Source organism: Vigna unguiculata, chromosome 8 (genome assembly GCF_004118075.2).
Source record: "Vigna unguiculata cultivar IT97K-499-35 chromosome 8, ASM411807v1, whole genome shotgun sequence".
Classification (NCBI taxonomy): domain Eukaryota; kingdom Viridiplantae; phylum Streptophyta; class Magnoliopsida; order Fabales; family Fabaceae; genus Vigna; species Vigna unguiculata.
In genome coordinates, this window is record NC_040286.1 from 33,468,774 (window position 1) to 33,487,232 (window position 18,459).

General features: G+C 33.6%; 1 protein-coding gene across 1 annotated transcript; it reads left to right on the forward strand.

The window, feature by feature from the left end:
- The first annotated feature begins 3,980 nt into the window (after positions 1-3,980).
- LOC114194188 (clathrin heavy chain 2) lies at positions 3,981-18,015 on the forward strand. The gene is made up of 30 exons (XM_028084282.1): positions 3,981-4,339; positions 4,700-4,904; positions 5,763-5,851; positions 5,925-6,003; positions 6,143-6,270; positions 7,304-7,402; positions 7,510-7,618; positions 8,422-8,501; positions 8,575-8,802; positions 8,888-8,953; positions 9,527-9,643; positions 9,817-10,014; positions 10,417-10,533; positions 10,663-10,722; positions 10,900-10,986; positions 11,104-11,187; positions 11,276-11,410; positions 11,506-11,568; positions 11,669-11,773; positions 11,848-11,960; positions 12,088-12,340; positions 12,427-12,563; positions 12,644-12,922; positions 13,211-14,213; positions 14,470-14,955; positions 15,033-15,203; positions 15,284-15,469; positions 16,274-16,396; positions 17,331-17,441; positions 17,551-18,015. Exons 1-30 carry the CDS (start codon positions 4,295-4,297, stop codon positions 17,716-17,718), a joined length of 5,124 nt encoding a protein of 1,707 aa, XP_027940083.1. The 5' UTR covers positions 3,981-4,294; the 3' UTR covers positions 17,719-18,015.
- The last annotated feature ends 444 nt before the right edge of the window (positions 18,016-18,459 follow it).

The window sequence follows — 18,459 nt, forward strand, 5'->3', positions numbered from 1 at the left end:
GACGTTTGTCACTTAACGTCAATTTCTTTTCGCCCTGACATCAATTCATCTTAACGTCGGCCCATAAATTCCCCTTTGCACTATGAAGCTTTGTTTGCCGGCAATCCACCCTTCTCTATCTACAACCTTGTTTTTGCTACAAGAGGTTAGTTTTTCATTTTTCTCTAGTTCATGTATGCGTTTATTTTTTTTATTAGAAAATTTATGATTTTTGATAAATTTTAAATAAAATTTTGATTTATTATTACATGGGTTGCATGTTTAAAAAAATTTAATGTAATAGTTATGTAATAATTATGGAAGATCATGAAGAAGGCATTGAAAGAAGAAGAAAAAAACACCCTTTAAATAGTCTGGATTGTATGAAAACTTCTTACTTCAAATCATGATTTTAGTGGTGGGTGTTGTGATAATATATCCGCTCCAATACCACGAGAGAGACTTCCCTTATAGCAAAGATTGAATGAAAAACTAAAAAAAAAAAAAATAACACGTGAGATATGCACAGCATGACGAATCAAGCAAGAGTATTAAAATGAGTTAGTCTGATCCGTTTTGGTTTTGGCTCGTGTTGCCTTTGACCTGTCCAAAATGGATCGGGTCAGACTGGTTTGTCACAACAAAACGAGTTGAATTTTGTAACTTGTCTTGCTTTAGGGTGGGCTAGCCCGCCATTTTCTTTTTTATATTCTTTTTTTTCTTTTAATTTTTTTAAATTTGTTTGTTTATAATTTTTATATATAAATTATTTTATATAATATAAAAAAAATTATTTATTTTGATTATTTAAATTTTTAAGTATTAAAAAAATGGGTTGGCGGGTTAGGCAAATCAGGCCACAATGGGTTGGCAGGTTGGAAATTCTATCCGACTCGCCTTTTACTTGGTGAGCTGGCAGGCTAGCCTGACGAGTCTTCTTTGACATGTCTAAAACAAATAGTTAAACACATAAAAAAAATTAGAGGAAAAGAGAAAAATGGTGAAAAGAATAAAAAGTATTTATGGAAAGTACTATTATGTTACACCAAGTAGATGAAGAAATGGTATATAAAAACATGGTTTAAATATGATTTTGTCCTCATTTTTAATTTTGTTTAATTTTATTTTTCTAATATTGGTTAAATAATTAATAAAAGGTGAATAAAGACCGTTGTCAATTTGTAGATTCTTTCAGTTTTTTATTTTTATGTTATTTAAAAACATGTTCACGTTTTAAGTGTGTCGATCAGTGTTATGTTAAGCTTTTTATATTTAGATTGGCTGTTATTTTTTGTTTAATTTGATATTTTTATTTTTTAAATTAAACAATGATGTCATTCTCCAAATAGATATAATGTTTAATTTTTATATAAATGCTATATTAATATTTTTATTATAACTCACATTTTTATTAAATAATTTAAATTTAAATTTAAAATTGGTTTGAAATTAAATTGAAAATTTTAAAAGTAAGAAATAACACAATCGATAAAGATATTAAGAAGTTAAAAATCAAATAAAGTAATATAATGTTGTATGACATTTTTATGTGTTATGTAATATTTTATGTGATTTTTAACTTCTTGAAATTTTAAACTATTGGTATTAGTGCACCCTTTTAAAATTTATGTTCTAATTTTAAACTAACTATAACTATAATATAACTGTAAAATAAAAATATTGAATAAAATATCATTATAACATTTATATAAAAATTAAATTTGGTATCGATATGAAGGGATACAAAATTACTCTATTTTAAAAGAATTTAGACTAAATTGAGCAAAAATAATGAATATCGTAACTAAATTCAATATAAAAAACAAACTATAACACATGGTAGGATATTAGCTTGACAAGTGAACTTTTTTTCAAAATAAGAAAAAACAATAAATTTTAAATAAAACAAAAAAACACAAATGACATATACCAGACACTTTTTCACCGTCTGTTACCTATTTAAATGACTTCAACAAATCAAATAAAATTGATGAATATTAAGACAAAATTGAACAAGAGAAAATATTTTAACCAAATTGAAAAAAAAATGAAAATTATGACCAAATCAATATTTAAGCTAGAAAGAAAAGAGAAAAACTATATATAACAACTATAATGGTCAAAAAGAATGATAAATATTTTGTGTCAGGAGGTGTTGGACGTGTGTATGGAGCTGAGATAAGAATACTATTAGAAATAATGGCCATATATATATATATATATATATATATATATATATATATATAGAGAGAGAGAGAGAGAGAGAGAGTAGTGTATAGGTGTACCTCCTCATTTTGTTAAAATATTATTAAAATATTTGAAATTAAAAATATTTTGCCTCCAAAATATATATATTTGAATTCGTTGGTTGTTATTATGTGATAAACTTGTGTGTAGATGATAGTATACAAATATACCACTTGACTTAAATAAAATGGTATATTTTATTTGTTTGTCTTTCTTTCTTGTTCTTTTATCTAACTAATGTAAGTTTATGTCTATTTTTTACCCTACCTTTCTTCTCAAACATGTTTTTTTCTTATCTCATAAAAGTTTTCTTTACTTTTCATCTTTGTCTTTTGTGACTTTAAAATACTTGTTTGTTCAGCTTTAACTATCCACATTTTATGGTGGTGGTGGTTGTTCCACTTTTACTTTAAACTCTCTCACATGTTTGCAAAGATGAGTTAGAGGAATAAATAACTCATGAGCCTTATGTAAGGTTGCAAGAACAAGGAAAATCAAAGCAAGCAATACAAAATTTACGTACCAATAGTAGTTATAAATGTGTCTTTAGTTATGTGCTTTTCCACACTTTTTTTTTTCACTTAAGTTTGATATATAAATAATATAATTACATGTTTGATTTGATATATGTTTGATGTGAATGTAGTTGTTTAGGGAGAAAATACTATACTTTGTGGTTATAGAGTGTGCAATTCGATAATAAGGCTATTAAGACTCTATTAATATTACACTCACATTGAAAAATATACGAGATTGTGAGAGTTGAAAGAGATTTTTATAATTTAAAAGAATGATGTGAAAAGAAACATTGTCTTGCATGTAAAATGAACTTATATCTGAGGAAGACTTAACTTTTGATACGTGACTTTGTGTTTGTGAGAGGTCATATATGACAAGTGGAAAATCTCTGAGTCTAATTCAACATATAAGTCTGTTGCAAGTGTTTATGGTTATAGAATGTGCAACTCGAGAATAAGATTATTTAAAACGTACTAATATTGTACTCATATAAACAAAGATATTAAGTGGTGAGAGTTGATTGGTATTTTCATAATTTGAAAGAATATGATGTGAAAATGAACATTTTCTTACAGATGAAAGGAATTTACCTATTATATGAGAACGATCTAAGTCTGAGATATGACTGAATGAATGAAATGTTATAGGACAATTATATAATCTATGAGTTTAATTGAACATATAAATATTTTGCAAGTATTTATGATGATAATTGATTATATAGGAATGAACTAAATAGATTCTTAGATATCATTGATATTATTTTTGTGAATCCATATATAAAATGTAAGAAAAATGTCTGTTTGTAATGTAGTATGTATGAAAATTTATAAATCACTAACTATGTTACTATTACAGTGACGGTTAATTAGGAATATTTGTTGTCAACTAATTAATTTCCAATTTAGACACTAAATCTCACTTTGGAAACTCCAATTAAATATACTCACAATAGGTAAACAAAAGAAAGAAAATAAAATGTAATAAAAAATTTGGGAGTGCAAACAAATTCTTTCTGAAAAGCCCTCTTTTTTTTATTTTCGCTGCGCTATTTCAAACGGACATGAAAAAGACAAGACACCCTCCTACGTGTTCAAGATCAAGGGCATGCCCTCGTAGTAAGGCACGTTGACACGGCTCCTACAGTCCCTCTTAAAGGATTTTCCATTTTTTAGCGCTATTATTAGTTTATTACCGCTCCTAAATATTTTCGCTTCTCTTGCTCGGTGTGTCTAATAGAGACGAGATTTATGCTTCTCGTATCGGCAGTGTAAACGCCAATTCAATTACACTCTCCCTCGTTTTATTCGTGTCACAAGTCCAATATCCCATTTCGTTTCCACTTCTTTCTCTTTCTCTCTCCTTCCTCTTCGCTTTGAAGAGGGTCCAAGTCTTTGGCTCCGCTGCTTCCAGATCTCGCAGCGATTTGGATCCTCCTCAAGCTCTCTCTCTACTCTCCTTCACTGTCCTGTTCCGCTCTAAATTCACGAGTTCAATCGCCGGTTGCAGATCCGAGTCTTCGATTTTCTGGTCATCGATCTAAGTCACCATGGCGGCCGCGAATGCTCCGATCACCATGAAAGAAGCCCTAACTGTGAGTTTTCATCCTTCTTCGATCTCTTTCACGCGAGCCTTGTTTTTCTCTCTTTATTGATGCACTTTACAGTTCTATTTCTGGAAGTAACAACAAGTGCACTGCCATGTGATAATTACTCAGTTTTGCTGCAAACTCGGTCAATTTTGGTCTCCTAGTCGAGTATTTTGCAATTTTAGTTTACTAGTTTGCTTACCGTTACGTATGTGCAGATCTGAGTTTTTTCTATTTTTTTTTTGTTTCTTGTTTTCTGAACTGGAGAGTGTGAAACATAATTGTTCGATGTTGCTGATGAATTGTTTTGCTAGTAGTGTATTAAGTGGCGTGATTTGTGTCATATGATCTCACTTGTGATTGCAGTTGCCGAGCATTGGCATCAATACGCAATTCATCACGTTCACACACGTGACGATGGAATCGGATAAGTATATATGTGTTCGAGAAACCTCTCCTCAGAATAGCGTGGTCATTATTGATATGACCATGCCAAATCAGCCTTTGAGGAGGCCTATCACTGCAGATTCGGCTCTTATGAATCCCAATTCTAGAATCCTTGCTTTGAAAGGTAAGACACGTGTTTCATAATCTTCTCCTGAATTTATGTCTTGCAAGTTGTGTTCTGTTACTAATACTCCCGATCGTTTATCGGGTACCTTGGTATTTACATGAATTATGTCTTTGTGGATATCAAGATCCATTGGAAGCTTGATTTCTTTGCACAATTTTCTTTTTATATATATATATTTTTTTTCTTTTTGTGGACCAGATTGTTTGATGGATTCGAATAAACATGTGTAGTCAACTACAACATGCTTAGTTATTTAAACATGTGTACTTGCGCCTTGATAACTAGGGCCACATAACTGTCAAGCAGGGATCTTTGATTGGTTTAAGAAGATGAAGTAAACTGATATCCTCCGTATTTTATATTTTGTACAATGAAGATATTTTATACAAGTAAGTGATATAATATTTATTGGAAAAAAGATGGACTCTATTAGATGAGGGTTTATAAATGTAGATATGTAGATATGTAGATATTGGAAAAAATACGTTTAAACAATGACTTTGGTCTGGTTAGTTTTAATAAAAATATATGATCATTATGTGATAAATGTTTTTTCTCCATTTTTTTCTTTTGCTAATACTTCAATAACATGCAATTTCACAATAGGCCTATCAAATATTGGAATAGTACATAAATTTTATGATGTCATGTCACGTTTGAAAAGATTCTCAACGGTTAAAATAAAATTATTCGTAATAAGATGAGCTGCAATTTTCATAGATCATATTGCTTCCAAACGTTAAGCAATCATTGAAGTTTTCAGTTTGTTGTGCTTGTGCTTCTGTTGATGTTGTCTTTGAAATATTGTTTACTTCTGGATTTTCTTCACTTACAAGTTACTTCATTCTCTTGAAGCCCAACTGCAAGGGACTACTCAAGATCATCTACAAATATTTAATATTGAGCTGAAAGCAAAGATGAAATCATATCAGATGCCTGAGCAGGTAACTATAATGATATGGACACATATATTGTAACAGGTTCAATATTTTAACATATGTTGTTAATCGTGTATAGGTTGTCTTTTGGAAGTGGATTAGCCCCAAGATGTTGGGTCTTGTAACGCAGACCTCTGTATATCACTGGTCAATTGAAGGTAGGACGATAATTTGATTAAATCAATGAATTTGTGTGGTACACTGGTGCTATATTCTCCAGTTTATTCATGTACAGTGTGCTTGTAGTTTCTACAAATTGTTGACTAGTATATGCTTCATGATCTATGCAACTTGTAGGTGATTCTGAACCTGTTAAAATGTTTGAGAGAACAGCAAATTTGGCAAACAACCAGATAATTAATTATCGATGTGACCCTACAGAAAAATGGTTGGTCTTGATTGGCATTGCTCCTGGTTCCCCTGAGGTAGATCTCTGGTTCATGTTGTAGTCATAGTTATCAATCTCAAATAGTGATGTGGAGTCCTTGACTTTTAAATTGTTATGACAGAATTTGAATAGGGGGGATGATAATTATTCTGAAGGTTATAGGTTCAAGTTAAATAATTTACATTACAAATATATATAAGTTCTCAAAAGTACAAAATTTACATAAAGGAAATATATAATCATAATCATAATAATAAACATCATATGCTTAAACTAAACAGACTGGTCAATGATAAAAAATGTAAAGGAACCAAACAAGTTTAAGCCTACAAGAAGATGATGCCATGACATGATTGCTTGAGGGATTTCCAATGAGATGAAAAAAAAAAAATCATAAGAGAAACACTTGGATGGATCATAGGGGTGAGCAGGTAGAACATGAATGTAAAATATTAAAAAAAGGGAGCAACTGAACAGAGACAAAGGCAGGCTTGACTTTTCTTCTACATATCAGAACAATCAACAGAGAAGTGGTTATGTTCAGTCTTTGTGGAAGGGTTTGGTCAGAGACAACACCATTGAGTACTGTGTGTGTTGGCTGTTTGTATGAGAACAGGTGGGAGAACTGTGGGTGTTGCACTAATGAAGCTTCAAATAAAGTTTTGAACCTGTTAGGTTGTTTAGATAAAAATATGGGGTTGAAATAACAAACATATATGAAAAAATTGTTGTTTAACTTGGAAAATGGTCGGCAGAATACAAGGATTCCCTGTTCCAGTGTAGTGGAGGCAACATGCTTTGTGATATAGTTTATGACTTTCTGTATTATTCTCCACTCTGTGATGCTAAGGTGCAAATAGCACTGCTATCACATGCTATGGAGATAGTTATCTCTCATGATGAGACGCATTTCCAATTTTCTACTCTAATTTAGGATTTTCATTCGTTACCAGTTTTTACCCATGTTTCTGCTGGCTTTATTTGTGTATAATTGTGATCTTTACTGTGATTTTAACAAGACCTGACCTGACCCTTTTTGGTGTATTTATTAATATTATTTTTCATCATAGAGGCCTCAATTGGTTAAGGGAAACATGCAACTTTTCTCTGTGGATCAACAACGCAGTCAGGCTCTTGAGGCTCATGCTGCATCATTTGCCCAATTTAAAGTGCGTTTCATTTACTATTTTGCTCATTTTTTGTATAAATTTATTTAATGTTTTCTTAATAGCATATGCTACTACGCCTCTGGTAAATCATGATTGTTTTTGGACAGGTTCCTGGAAATGAAAACCCTTCTGTTTTGATTTCTTTTGCCTCAAAGACGCTTAATGCTGGTCAGGTTACATCCAAGTTGCATGTTATAGAACTGGGTGCTCAGCCAGGTCTGCATATTTTTCAGCTCCTTCATGATTTATCTCTTATTGTAATTATCATGGTCACTATATGTTGTGTTGTCAAAACTGTCTCGTGTGCTGTATTGATTCTATCTTGCCTTGATGAATTTTAATGTTCATCGTAAAGCAGAAGTTGAAATTGGTTATTGTTGATAATGTGTGTCCTGTAACTGTTAATTGTTACTTAGGCCATGCTATGAGGATTGCGTTCCATGTGTTACCATGTGTTTAAGCGATAGACAAAGTTCATCATGCATTTAGTAATTGTATTGAATTTATATTGGGTTTACCATTGTAAATATAAAGACGTATAAGTTTGAAAGTGGGGGGTGGATGAATCAGTAAATATTCATTAGATGTGATTGGTTTTGGTAGCGAATTTTCATAGCACTATATTGAAACCACTCAGTATTTTTTAAAATGGGTAAGGGTATTAAGAAATTGAACCATGTGCATGAATTGATCATCCTTATTGAGCCCGGATTGGTAGAGATGTAATACTAAATAATGTGTCTCCACCTAATGGCTTAAGCTTTTTAATATTTTTCAGAGCCTCAGTAATAAAATGGTTGAGTTCTATTCTTTCTGTTCCCATTCTACTAAGAAAAAAGTTGGACATGAGCACAGGACGGGCTGTCCTCTTGATTATCCATGCTTCAAGCCCAAAAGGTTCTGGCACAAGGGGCATGTTGGAAATGCAATATGAAATCACTCACGCATCTTCACTTCACCTAACAACCTAATCTTTTTATATAGTTGGTCCATGACAAACTTTATGAATCTGTTTATAGGGAGGCCGTCATTTACGAAGAAACAAGCAGATCTTTTCTTCCCCCCTGATTTTGCTGATGATTTTCCAGTTGCCATGCAGGTACAGAAGTTGCTAGTACTTGTTCATTTTATAAACAGTATAGATATTTGATACCTACTCTGTTTTTTGGCAGATATCTCACAAATACAATTTGATTTATGTGATTACGAAACTTGGGCTACTATTTGTCTATGATTTGGAGACAGCCACTGCTGTATACAGGAACAGAATCAGTCCTGATCCTATATTTTTGACCTCAGAAGCTACATCTGTGGGAGGCTTTTATGCCATCAACAGGAGAGGCCAGGTCTTATTGGCTACTGTTAATGAACAAACCATTGTAAATTTCGTCAGTGGTCAAGTATGTTTCTGACCTTGTTATTTTTTTGTTGTAAATTGGAGTATGAAAAGATAATTTTACAAATTACATATGGTTATTGTAACAGTTAAACAATTTGGAGCTAGCCGTTAGTCTTGCCAAAAGAGGAAATCTACCTGGTGCTGAGAAACTGGTATGTTCAATTATGTAGAACTCACATCTAGTAATAGTATATTTCTTCAAGGGTGTGTTATCAGTGAGATCCAGAGTACTTGGATGCTTTGTGAATTAATCTCTTGGGTTTGATGTAACTGCTAATGTTCACTTGCATGAAGTCTTGTTAGAAGCTTGCAATAAAAAGTGCAATACTTTGTTGATTAATTACTCTTCCTTTTGGTTGACCCTACTTCAGTTTATTTCATAGGTGTTTGATAGACATTTCTTTTCCTTTCTGTTTTTGCTGTATATTTGTTTTAAACTTCTTTTATTTTAGAGATTCTATTTTTGTAAAAACTTTATGCTTGAGTCTTGGGAGGTATGTGACTGATCTTCATGCTGCTGTTGATCTGTTGTTTCTTTAGTTATTACCTTCACCAATGGAATTTACATGTTTTAATCTCTTCTTCAGTTATATATTTCTAAAACCTTTAATTTTGATTATTTGATTGTGCTATGTTCAAGCATCTTAAGAAATGATCTCTCTTATTGTTGTACTTTTTGGTTCTTTTATTCATGGATATGATATCCAAACTTGTTGACATTACAGGTAGTGGAACGTTTTCATGAACTGTTTGCCCAAACAAAATATAAAGAAGCTGCAGAGCTTGCAGCTGAATCTCCACAAGGAATCCTTCGAACTCCTGATACAGTTGCAAAATTTCAGGTTTGTTGACAGGATGTTGCTATCTGAGATTTTTCTCTTTTTTTTTTTTCCTCCTGCTTCATTTTCAGAGTTTTATTTTCCTGTTGTTTATCTTTAGCCTTTGGGTGCTGTCCTTTCGTTTGGTAAATAAGATTGTAAATGTTTAAAATGTTATTATCTTCTTTATATGGCAGAGTGTTCCTGTGCAAGCTGGGCAAACTCCTCCACTATTGCAGTATTTTGGAACACTTTTGACCAGGGGAAAGCTGAATTCCTTTGAATCATTAGAATTGTCACGGTTGGTTGTGAACCAGAACAAGAAAAATCTGTTGGAGAACTGGTTGGCAGAGGACAAACTTGAATGCAGCGAGGAACTAGGAGATCTTGTTAAGGTTAGGGTTGCATCAAAATTTTGAAGAATTAAATTTCATTCTTATTTATTACTCCCTTGGACTCTTAAGATAAGCACAGAATGGTCATATTTGGTGGACTTAAATGTAAGGAAATTCTAGTTCCTCAATAAGTAAGCCTTATATTTAAATGTAAGCATAATCCTTAATGAGTAATTTAGGCAATCTACCTCTTTATTGTACGAAAACAAGAATATTTAACGAACTTAACTACTATTGTTAAGAAGTGTGAAATTAGTTGAATTTTCTTATAATTGAGTCCAGAGGGAGTGCTTTGTATGTGTTCTATCTTTGAATTGTATCCCAAACAGGGTGATGATTTTCCTACTGGTTTATTGTGAAATGTTGTATTCTATTAATATTTACGTGCATGCTCCCTTGTAGACTGTGGATAATGATCTTGCTTTAAAAATATATATCAAAGCCAGAGCTACACCCAAAGTTGTTGCTGCGTTTGCTGAGAGGAGGGAGTTCGACAAAATTCTGATATACTCTAAACAGGTGTTTGTTTACTTCATGAAAGAACATTGATGTTTAATTCATAGAATCATTTACTGCTATTATAACATGCATAACATTTTTCTGTACACAACTTTTCCTGAATATTGTGGTACATCTTTGTTGCTATAGGTTGGATACACACCTGACTACCTCTTCCTTCTGCAAACAATTCTCCGGACAGATCCTCAGGTGTGAGAGAAACTTCTGCAGTTCATAATATATAATTCTTTTTGTAGAACTCAAACCATTTCTTTGTAGCTCCCTTATTGTCTGCTTCCTTGTTAGATGTGTGGTAACTGTGTTCTCAACATGTACATCTAATTGATAATGTCTGCTGAAAGTTACCATTTTTATTTTGACATGCAGGGTGCTGTTAATTTTGCATTAATGATGTCTCAAATGGAGGGAGGTAGCCCAGTTGATTACAACACTATAACTGATCTCTTTCTTCAGGTTGATTATATGTTGTGATTAAGCAATTGTGATGTTAATGTGATATTTTATTTTCATAGTCATTGATGAGTGGTTCTTGAAATTAATGTTTTTTTATTTTGGTTACTTTCTTCTCAGAGAAATCTGATCCGAGAGGCAACTGCTTTTCTCCTTGATGTTTTAAAACCAAACCTACCAGAGCATGGGTTCCTTCAGACAAAGGTGCATCCTTTGTTTCCCATCTTTTATGGGCGTCTTACTCTCATACTTATTTCTCTGAAGTGATACGATCTTGTGAATTGCTGTTCAGGTGTTGGAAATAAATCTGGTGACTTTCCCTAATGTTGCTGATGCAATATTGGCTAATGGCATGTTCAGCCATTATGACCGTCCTCGTATTGCTCAACTTTGTGAAAAAGCTGGTCTTTACGTGCGAGCTTTGCAAGTAAGGATTGTCCAAATGTGCTCTATTCTGGCACTTTCTGTGTTAATCTTAAAGTTAAATTAAACTGTTGATTGATTGCAATATTCTTGGTGCAGCATTACACAGAGTTGCCAGATATAAAACGTGTGATTGTTAATACACATGCAATTGAACCTCAGGTTTATTTTCTGTTCTGCTTTTAGATCTATTTTATGGTTTAAAATTCTTCATTTGAGCTTTTAAAATACTTGTGGAGTTTTTATTAGATCTATTTTACAGTCACTTGTAGAGTTTTTTGGTACACTGTCACGAGAATGGGCATTAGAGTGCATGAAAGATTTACTGCTGGCAAATCTTAGGGGGAACCTTCAGATCATTGTGCAGGTATGGTGGTGTCCTTGTCTTCTATAACGTGGAACTTAGCAACAGTTGTTGACAAAGCTTTCTTATGTGTTCAGGTTGCTAAAGAATATTGTGAACAATTGGGTGTTGATGCCTGCATAAAAATTTTTGAGCAGTTTAGGTCGTATGAGGGATTGTATTTTTTCCTTGGATCTTACTTGAGCTCCAGGTAATTCTTTTATTCTGAAAGAAAAAATGTTTTTTTTTTTGTTGTTGTTGGTAATTGACTTCACTTATAATTGAGACATTGTCTGGGGTATTTTGCTGATGTATGTCCTCTAAATAATATGTACCAGTGAGGATCCTGACATTCACTTTAAGTACATCGAGGCAGCAGCAAAGACCGGTCAAATCAAGGAGGTTGAGCGTGTGACAAGAGAATCAAATTTCTATGATGCCGAGAAAACCAAAAACTTTCTGATGGAGGCTAAGCTTCCAGATGCACGGCCTTTGATAAATGTTTGCGATCGTTTTGGGTTTGTTCCAGATCTAACTCACTATCTGTACACAAACAACATGCTTCGCTACATCGAAGGCTATGTTCAGAAGGTATAGTGTAGTAGCCTCGGTTATCTCATGAGTGCTATCACTTTCTTCCATTCTGCTTATGTAAAACTTTGTGCCTTCCTATACAGGTAAACCCAGGGAATGCTCCTTTAGTTGTGGGGCAGCTGCTGGATGATGAATGCCCGGAAGATTTTATCAAGGGCTTGATTCTTTCTGTTCGCTCGTTACTGCCAGTGGAGCCCCTTGTGGAGGAATGCGAGAAGAGGTGGTGTTTGCCCTTTACCAATGTCCTGCTGCTTTGCACTCACGTTTCTTATTTATCCTGTCCCTTTCTTTGGTATGCAGGAATCGGCTTCGTTTGCTCACACAATTCTTGGAACATCTTGTAAGTGAGGGAAGCCAGGATGTACATGTTCACAATGCACTGGGTAAAATTATCATTGATAGCAACAACAACCCAGAACATTTCCTCACGACCAACCCATACTACGATTCTAGAGTTGTGGGCAAGTACTGTGAGAAACGTGATCCCACCTTAGCTGTGGTAGCTTATCGGCGAGGACAATGTGATGATGAACTTATCCATGTCACTAATAAAAATTCTTTGTTCAAACTGCAAGCACGGTATGTCATGGCTCCTCCTAAGTGACTTTGAATAATAAAGTCTAGTTACAATCATTAATTAGAAGACCAATGGTTAAAATTTAGTACAGCTTCGAGATTTGTCATACAAGTACATGTGTTTGATCATATTCTCAACCATTGATTTTCCTATAAATAGATGGTTATAACTGCACTTTGTACTTTAAAGTGCACTCCCTCACATTTAAAAGAACCTATATTGTATGATCCTTAATCCACCAAATCAAATTTCTTGTGTCCAATGTTCACATGCTTATATTATGATGACAGATATGTTGTTGAGAGAATGGATGGTGATCTGTGGGCCAAAGTTCTCGATCCTGATAATGACTATAGAAGGCAACTTATTGATCAGGTTGTATCCACTGCTTTGCCCGAAAGCTCAAGCCCTGAACAAGTTTCTGCAGCTGTTAAGGCTTTCATGACAGCTGATCTGCCTCATGAACTGATTGAACTTCTTGAGAAGATTGTCCTTCAGAATTCTGCATTCAGTGGGAACTTTAATTTGCAGAATCTTCTTATTTTGACAGCTATAAAGGCCGATCCATCCAGAGTTATGGATTATGTCAATAGATTGGATAATTTTGATGGGCCTGCAGTTGGAGAAATGGCTGTAGAAGCTCAGTTATTTGAGGAAGCATTTGCCATCTTTAAGAAGTTCAACTTGAATGTTCAAGCAGTCAATGTGTTGCTTGATAATATTCATAGCATTGATAGAGCTGTGGAGTTTGCTTTTAGAGTTGAAGAAGATGCTGTTTGGAGTCAGGTGGCCAAGGCTCAACTCAGGGATGGGCTAGTAAGTGATGCAATTGAATCATTTATACGAGCAGATGATTCTACACAATTTTTAGATGTTATCCGTGCTGCTGAAGATGCCAATGTTTACCATGACTTGGTGAAATACTTGCTGATGGTAAGGCAGAAAGCAAAAGAACCCAAGGTTGACAGTGAGCTCATTTATGCATATGCAAAGATTGATAGGCTAAGTGACATTGAGGAGTTCATTCTTATGCCAAATGTTGCTAATCTTCAAACTGTTGGTGACCGGTTGTATGATGAAGCGTTATATGAGGCTGCAAAAATCATATTTGCTTTTATATCTAACTGGGCCAAGTTAGCCATCACACTGGTCAAATTAAAACAGTTTCAAGGTGCTGTTGATGCAGCAAGGAAAGCTAACAGCTCAAAGACATGGAAGGAAGTTTGCTTTGCTTGTGTTGATGCAGAGGAGTTTCGTTTGGCCCAGATTTGTGGACTCAACATCATTATTCAGGTATTGTGTTGATTTTTGTTTTTTGGTGAACTGTGTGTGCGCATATAAAGTATATTTGAAAAGTTTTTTTGATTTCTGATGGGTTTGATGATCTGGTTCTTCAGTTTGTCATAGTGAAACAATTTCCCTTGAAGTATGTAGTGAATGCACGTGATTTATGATTGGAATGGTGTTGTGCTGTTATAATGCTGGTCGTTATCTTGTTGACTTTCCAATGCTTGTTGCAGTAACCTTTTCTTTTTAATTAATTTTATAGGTGGATGACTTGGAGGAAGTCAGTGAATATTACCAAAATAGAGGTTGCTTCAATGAGCTAATATCGCTCATGGAGAGTGGTTTAGGGTTAGAAAGGGCTCATATGGGCATCTTTACCGAGCTAGGAGTTCTATATGCTAGATACCGCCCTGAGAAGCTTATGGAGCATATCAAACTATTCTCAACCAGGCTCAATATTCCCAAACTCATACGAGCTTGTGATGAACAACAGCACTGGAAGGAATTGACCTATTTGTATATACAATATGATGAGTTTGATAATGCTGCAACTACCATCATGAACCATTCACCTGAAGCATGGGATCACATGCAATTCAAAGATGTTGTTGTTAAAGTTGCTAATGTGGAATTGTATTACAAGGCTGTCCACTTCTACTTGGAAGAGCATCCAGATCTTATAAATGATGTTCTGAATGTCCTTGCACTTCGTGTGGATCATGCTCGTGTTGTTGACATCTTGCGGAAGGTAAAGCAAAAAATTGTTATATATTAGTTGTTGCTCTCCATAAAACTAACATTCAATTTCCCTTTAATATGCTATAGGCTGGTCATCTTCGTCTTGTGAAACCATATATGGTTGCGGTTCAAAGCAACAATGTATCTGCTGTTAATGAAGCATTGAATGAGATATATGTTGAGGAGGAAGATTATGATAGATTGCGCGAGTCAATTGATCTGTATGATAACTTTGATCAAATAGGCCTTGCCCAAAGGGTGAGTGGCATTTGCTCTGAATTTTAACTAATTTTTGGTTTCAGTTGTGGAAACCTTATAGAATGTTATTAATGATGCAGATTGAAAAGCATGAGCTTCTTGAGATGAGACGAGTTGCTGCTTATATTTACAAGAAGGCAGGTAGGTGGAAGCAGTCTATTGCTTTATCAAAGAAGGATAACCTATACAAAGACGCCATGGAGACAGCCTCACAATCTGGAGAACGTGAACTTGCTGAGGAGTTGCTTGTTTATTTCATCGATCAGGTACTATATTCAGTTTCGAATTGCTTATACAATTCATTTTCTTGCAATATCTTACTTAATTTGGTGTACTATCTTTACTTCTATACTATTATATAAAGGAGATTCTTCTTTTTGGTGTCTACATTTTATTTCCTATTTACCCTTTATATAACAGTTTTTTAAAGTTAAGTTAATTGTTTTACTATTTTACCCTTTAACATACACTTTTTTAAAATTTAACTGTTTTTTCTTTTCTTAACTTGAACTTTTTTAAATTTAACCATTTTTAAACAAATAACTATCTATAATAAAAAAAATTTAAAACATAAATAAAATCCCTTTGCAATAAAAATATAAAATTGATTTATATTTAATAATTTTATTATTTTTTATTATCATAAAAAAAGTGAACACACATGTGCACATGTGTTTCACTAGTTCTTGGATAATGGGTTTTGCTTAATAATTATACCATCATGCTTTGTACATTTCTATCCATACATAGTTAGGTACACTGCATCCTTCTTCACAGAAATGGTTATTGCAAACTAATGGTATTTCTTGCAGTATGTGCAATTCTAAGTCATGGATGAAAATTATTTGATTCCTAGAGTAGAGTCTATTATTTTCTTTTTTCAAAGCCCACTTCTTGTTTGTTCAGCCAGAACATATTAGTCTTACAACCCAAATTACTGATTGAAGGATTGCCATTGAAGCTTCGTACCTATGGGCTCAAGCTTTTTTGTTTGTCTTTATGGATGATCATAGTATTTTAATTTAATTATTATGTGCATTTTCTAATTTTTCTTCTCATATCTTACACAGGGAAAGAAGGAATGTTTTGCCTCATGTCTATTTGTTTGCTATGATTTGATCCGGGCAGACATTGTTCTTGAACTAGCTTGGATGCACAATATGATTGACTTTGCCTTCCCATATCTATTGCAGGTTTGCTTTTATTTTATGCTGCTAGTTTTATCACTTGTATTTATAGTATTATGATTCACTATTAACATGACTTAACTAGTCATCGATTTGTATCATAAGATGTAAACTGATTTAAAATCTTGCGGTGCATGAATGAATTATAACAATTTCTTATCATTGATAAAGGTAAAACGGTTCAACAGTTTTTTTTTTTTTTTTTTTTTACTTTTTCATTTCTCTTTTACCAATTCTGAATAGAGAAATTTAAAAGTTATACAAGCTTAAATTGTTAAATGAAAAGGGATTGAAGGAGCACTTCTGAACTTGTTGCAAAACTGTATTTGCCACTCAGTCATTCATTACATGCACTCTATTTGACTTGGTCTTATTCTTCCAAAATAGAGGTTTCACAAAATTAAGATACAACTAACAAATTGTTGTCTATTGTTGGTTCATAATTACATTGAACACTATATATCATGTATGCCGTATATCTGAACTTGTTTACTTGATACAACAAATTATGATTCACTAAAAAATTAGCTTCGTTATTTATGATTTAATCTCTATTCGGTAACCTTGGCTATAATTCAGAGCAAAGCTTTGGATATTTCCCTGAAAAGCATGCTGGCTACTAATAGTAAATTTTTTCGTCTATTGCAAAGTATGATAGTTTATGGGTTGCAATCATAATCCATCCCTTTAAAATACTTTTATGGGGAAACATTTTAATCATATTTCCTCCTTTATTATAAAACCAATCTATATTAGGCACTTAAATTATAATTACATGTTCAATTAGTACTTAGTAATGGGTGCTTAACTTCTGAATATTGTGGTTGGTCTTGTTTACTTGCGATATTACACAGTTATGCAGTAAAAATCTTGGTTTACTAATGCAGTTATTGTTTCGTAGTATCCAGAGGTTTCTCTAATCGTCATTTTTTTGCCGTAGTTTATTCGTGAGTACACTGGCAAAGTCGATGAGCTAGTGAAGGACAAAATTGAAGCACAAAACGAAGTGAAGGTTAAGGAGCAAGAAGAAAAGGAAGTAGTTGCACAACAGGTAATTATTGTGGCCATTTTATGTCAGCAGTTTGACTATTCAGAAAGGTTTGGTGTCGATAAATCCTTTCTAAGGATTGAGTATGAATGAGATTTGTTTTCTGTTGCAGAACATGTATGCTCAATTATTGCCTCTTGCTTTGCCTGCACCACCAATGCCTGGAATGGGAGGCCCAGTAGGAATGGGAGGAGGCTTTGCTCCTCCCCCTCCAATGGGTGGACTTGGGATGCCCCCAATGCCTCCTTATGGCATGCCGCCCATGGGCAGTAGCTACTGACATTTACGCCATGATGGCAAGCATAGCGTGAACTCCCCTATGAAGATCGGTGTATCGAAACTTCAAAGTTTTGCGTAGAATATCTTGTGTGATTTGGATGCAGCATTCTTTCTTTGCTTCTGGTGGTGCTGGGAGATTCCAAGTTGAAATAAGTGAAGTTTCTGTTTAGATTGTGTAGGTCTTGTAAGTTCGTTTTCTCTGGGTTGTAGTCGAGGCATTTTTTGAGCTGTGCTGGTTCTAATTAACCATAAATTTCTGTATTCTACCATTTTTCTTGTATTAAATGAGTTAGTCTTAGTTAGACCAAACAAAAAATTAATTACTCCTAGTATATACGAAATTCACGACCTTAACAACCAGCTTGATTTTGCATGTCGAGGCCTAGATTTCCTCACTTCGTAGTTGTGGAAGCTCTACCTAATCAATTATTTCCTGGCATGCTGTTTTATTGTGATTTGATTTCACATATAGTTGCAATTATGGTGAATCGACTATTGTTGTTCCATAAGCTCATTAATTTTATAATAGTGTACTAAAATATTCAGTAAGAGTCGTCTAGAAATAAAAGTATTTTATGTAGGTTTTATATTAAAATAATGTTTTTATTCAAAGACAATTTCTATTAAATCCCGTTAGCGACACATGTTGACACCAACATTATATTAGTATGTTTCAGTTCTTATTTAACGTATGATAATTTTTTTTCGGTAATATTTACCGTATTTTCTTTTTAACTTTAGC

Bases quoted from the DNA above. Each gene is read 5' to 3' on its own strand.
- LOC114194188 (XM_028084282.1), top strand. From the start codon at position 4,295: ATGGCGGCCGCGAATGCTCCGATCACCATGAAAGAAGCCCTAACT. The intron at 5,852-5,924 runs GTAACTATAATG...AATCGTGTATAG, and splicing joins CATATCAGATGCCTGAGCAG to GTTGTCTTTTGGAAGTGGAT. The intron at 11,411-11,505 runs GTAAGGATTGTC...TTCTTGGTGCAG, and splicing joins TTTACGTGCGAGCTTTGCAA to CATTACACAGAGTTGCCAGA.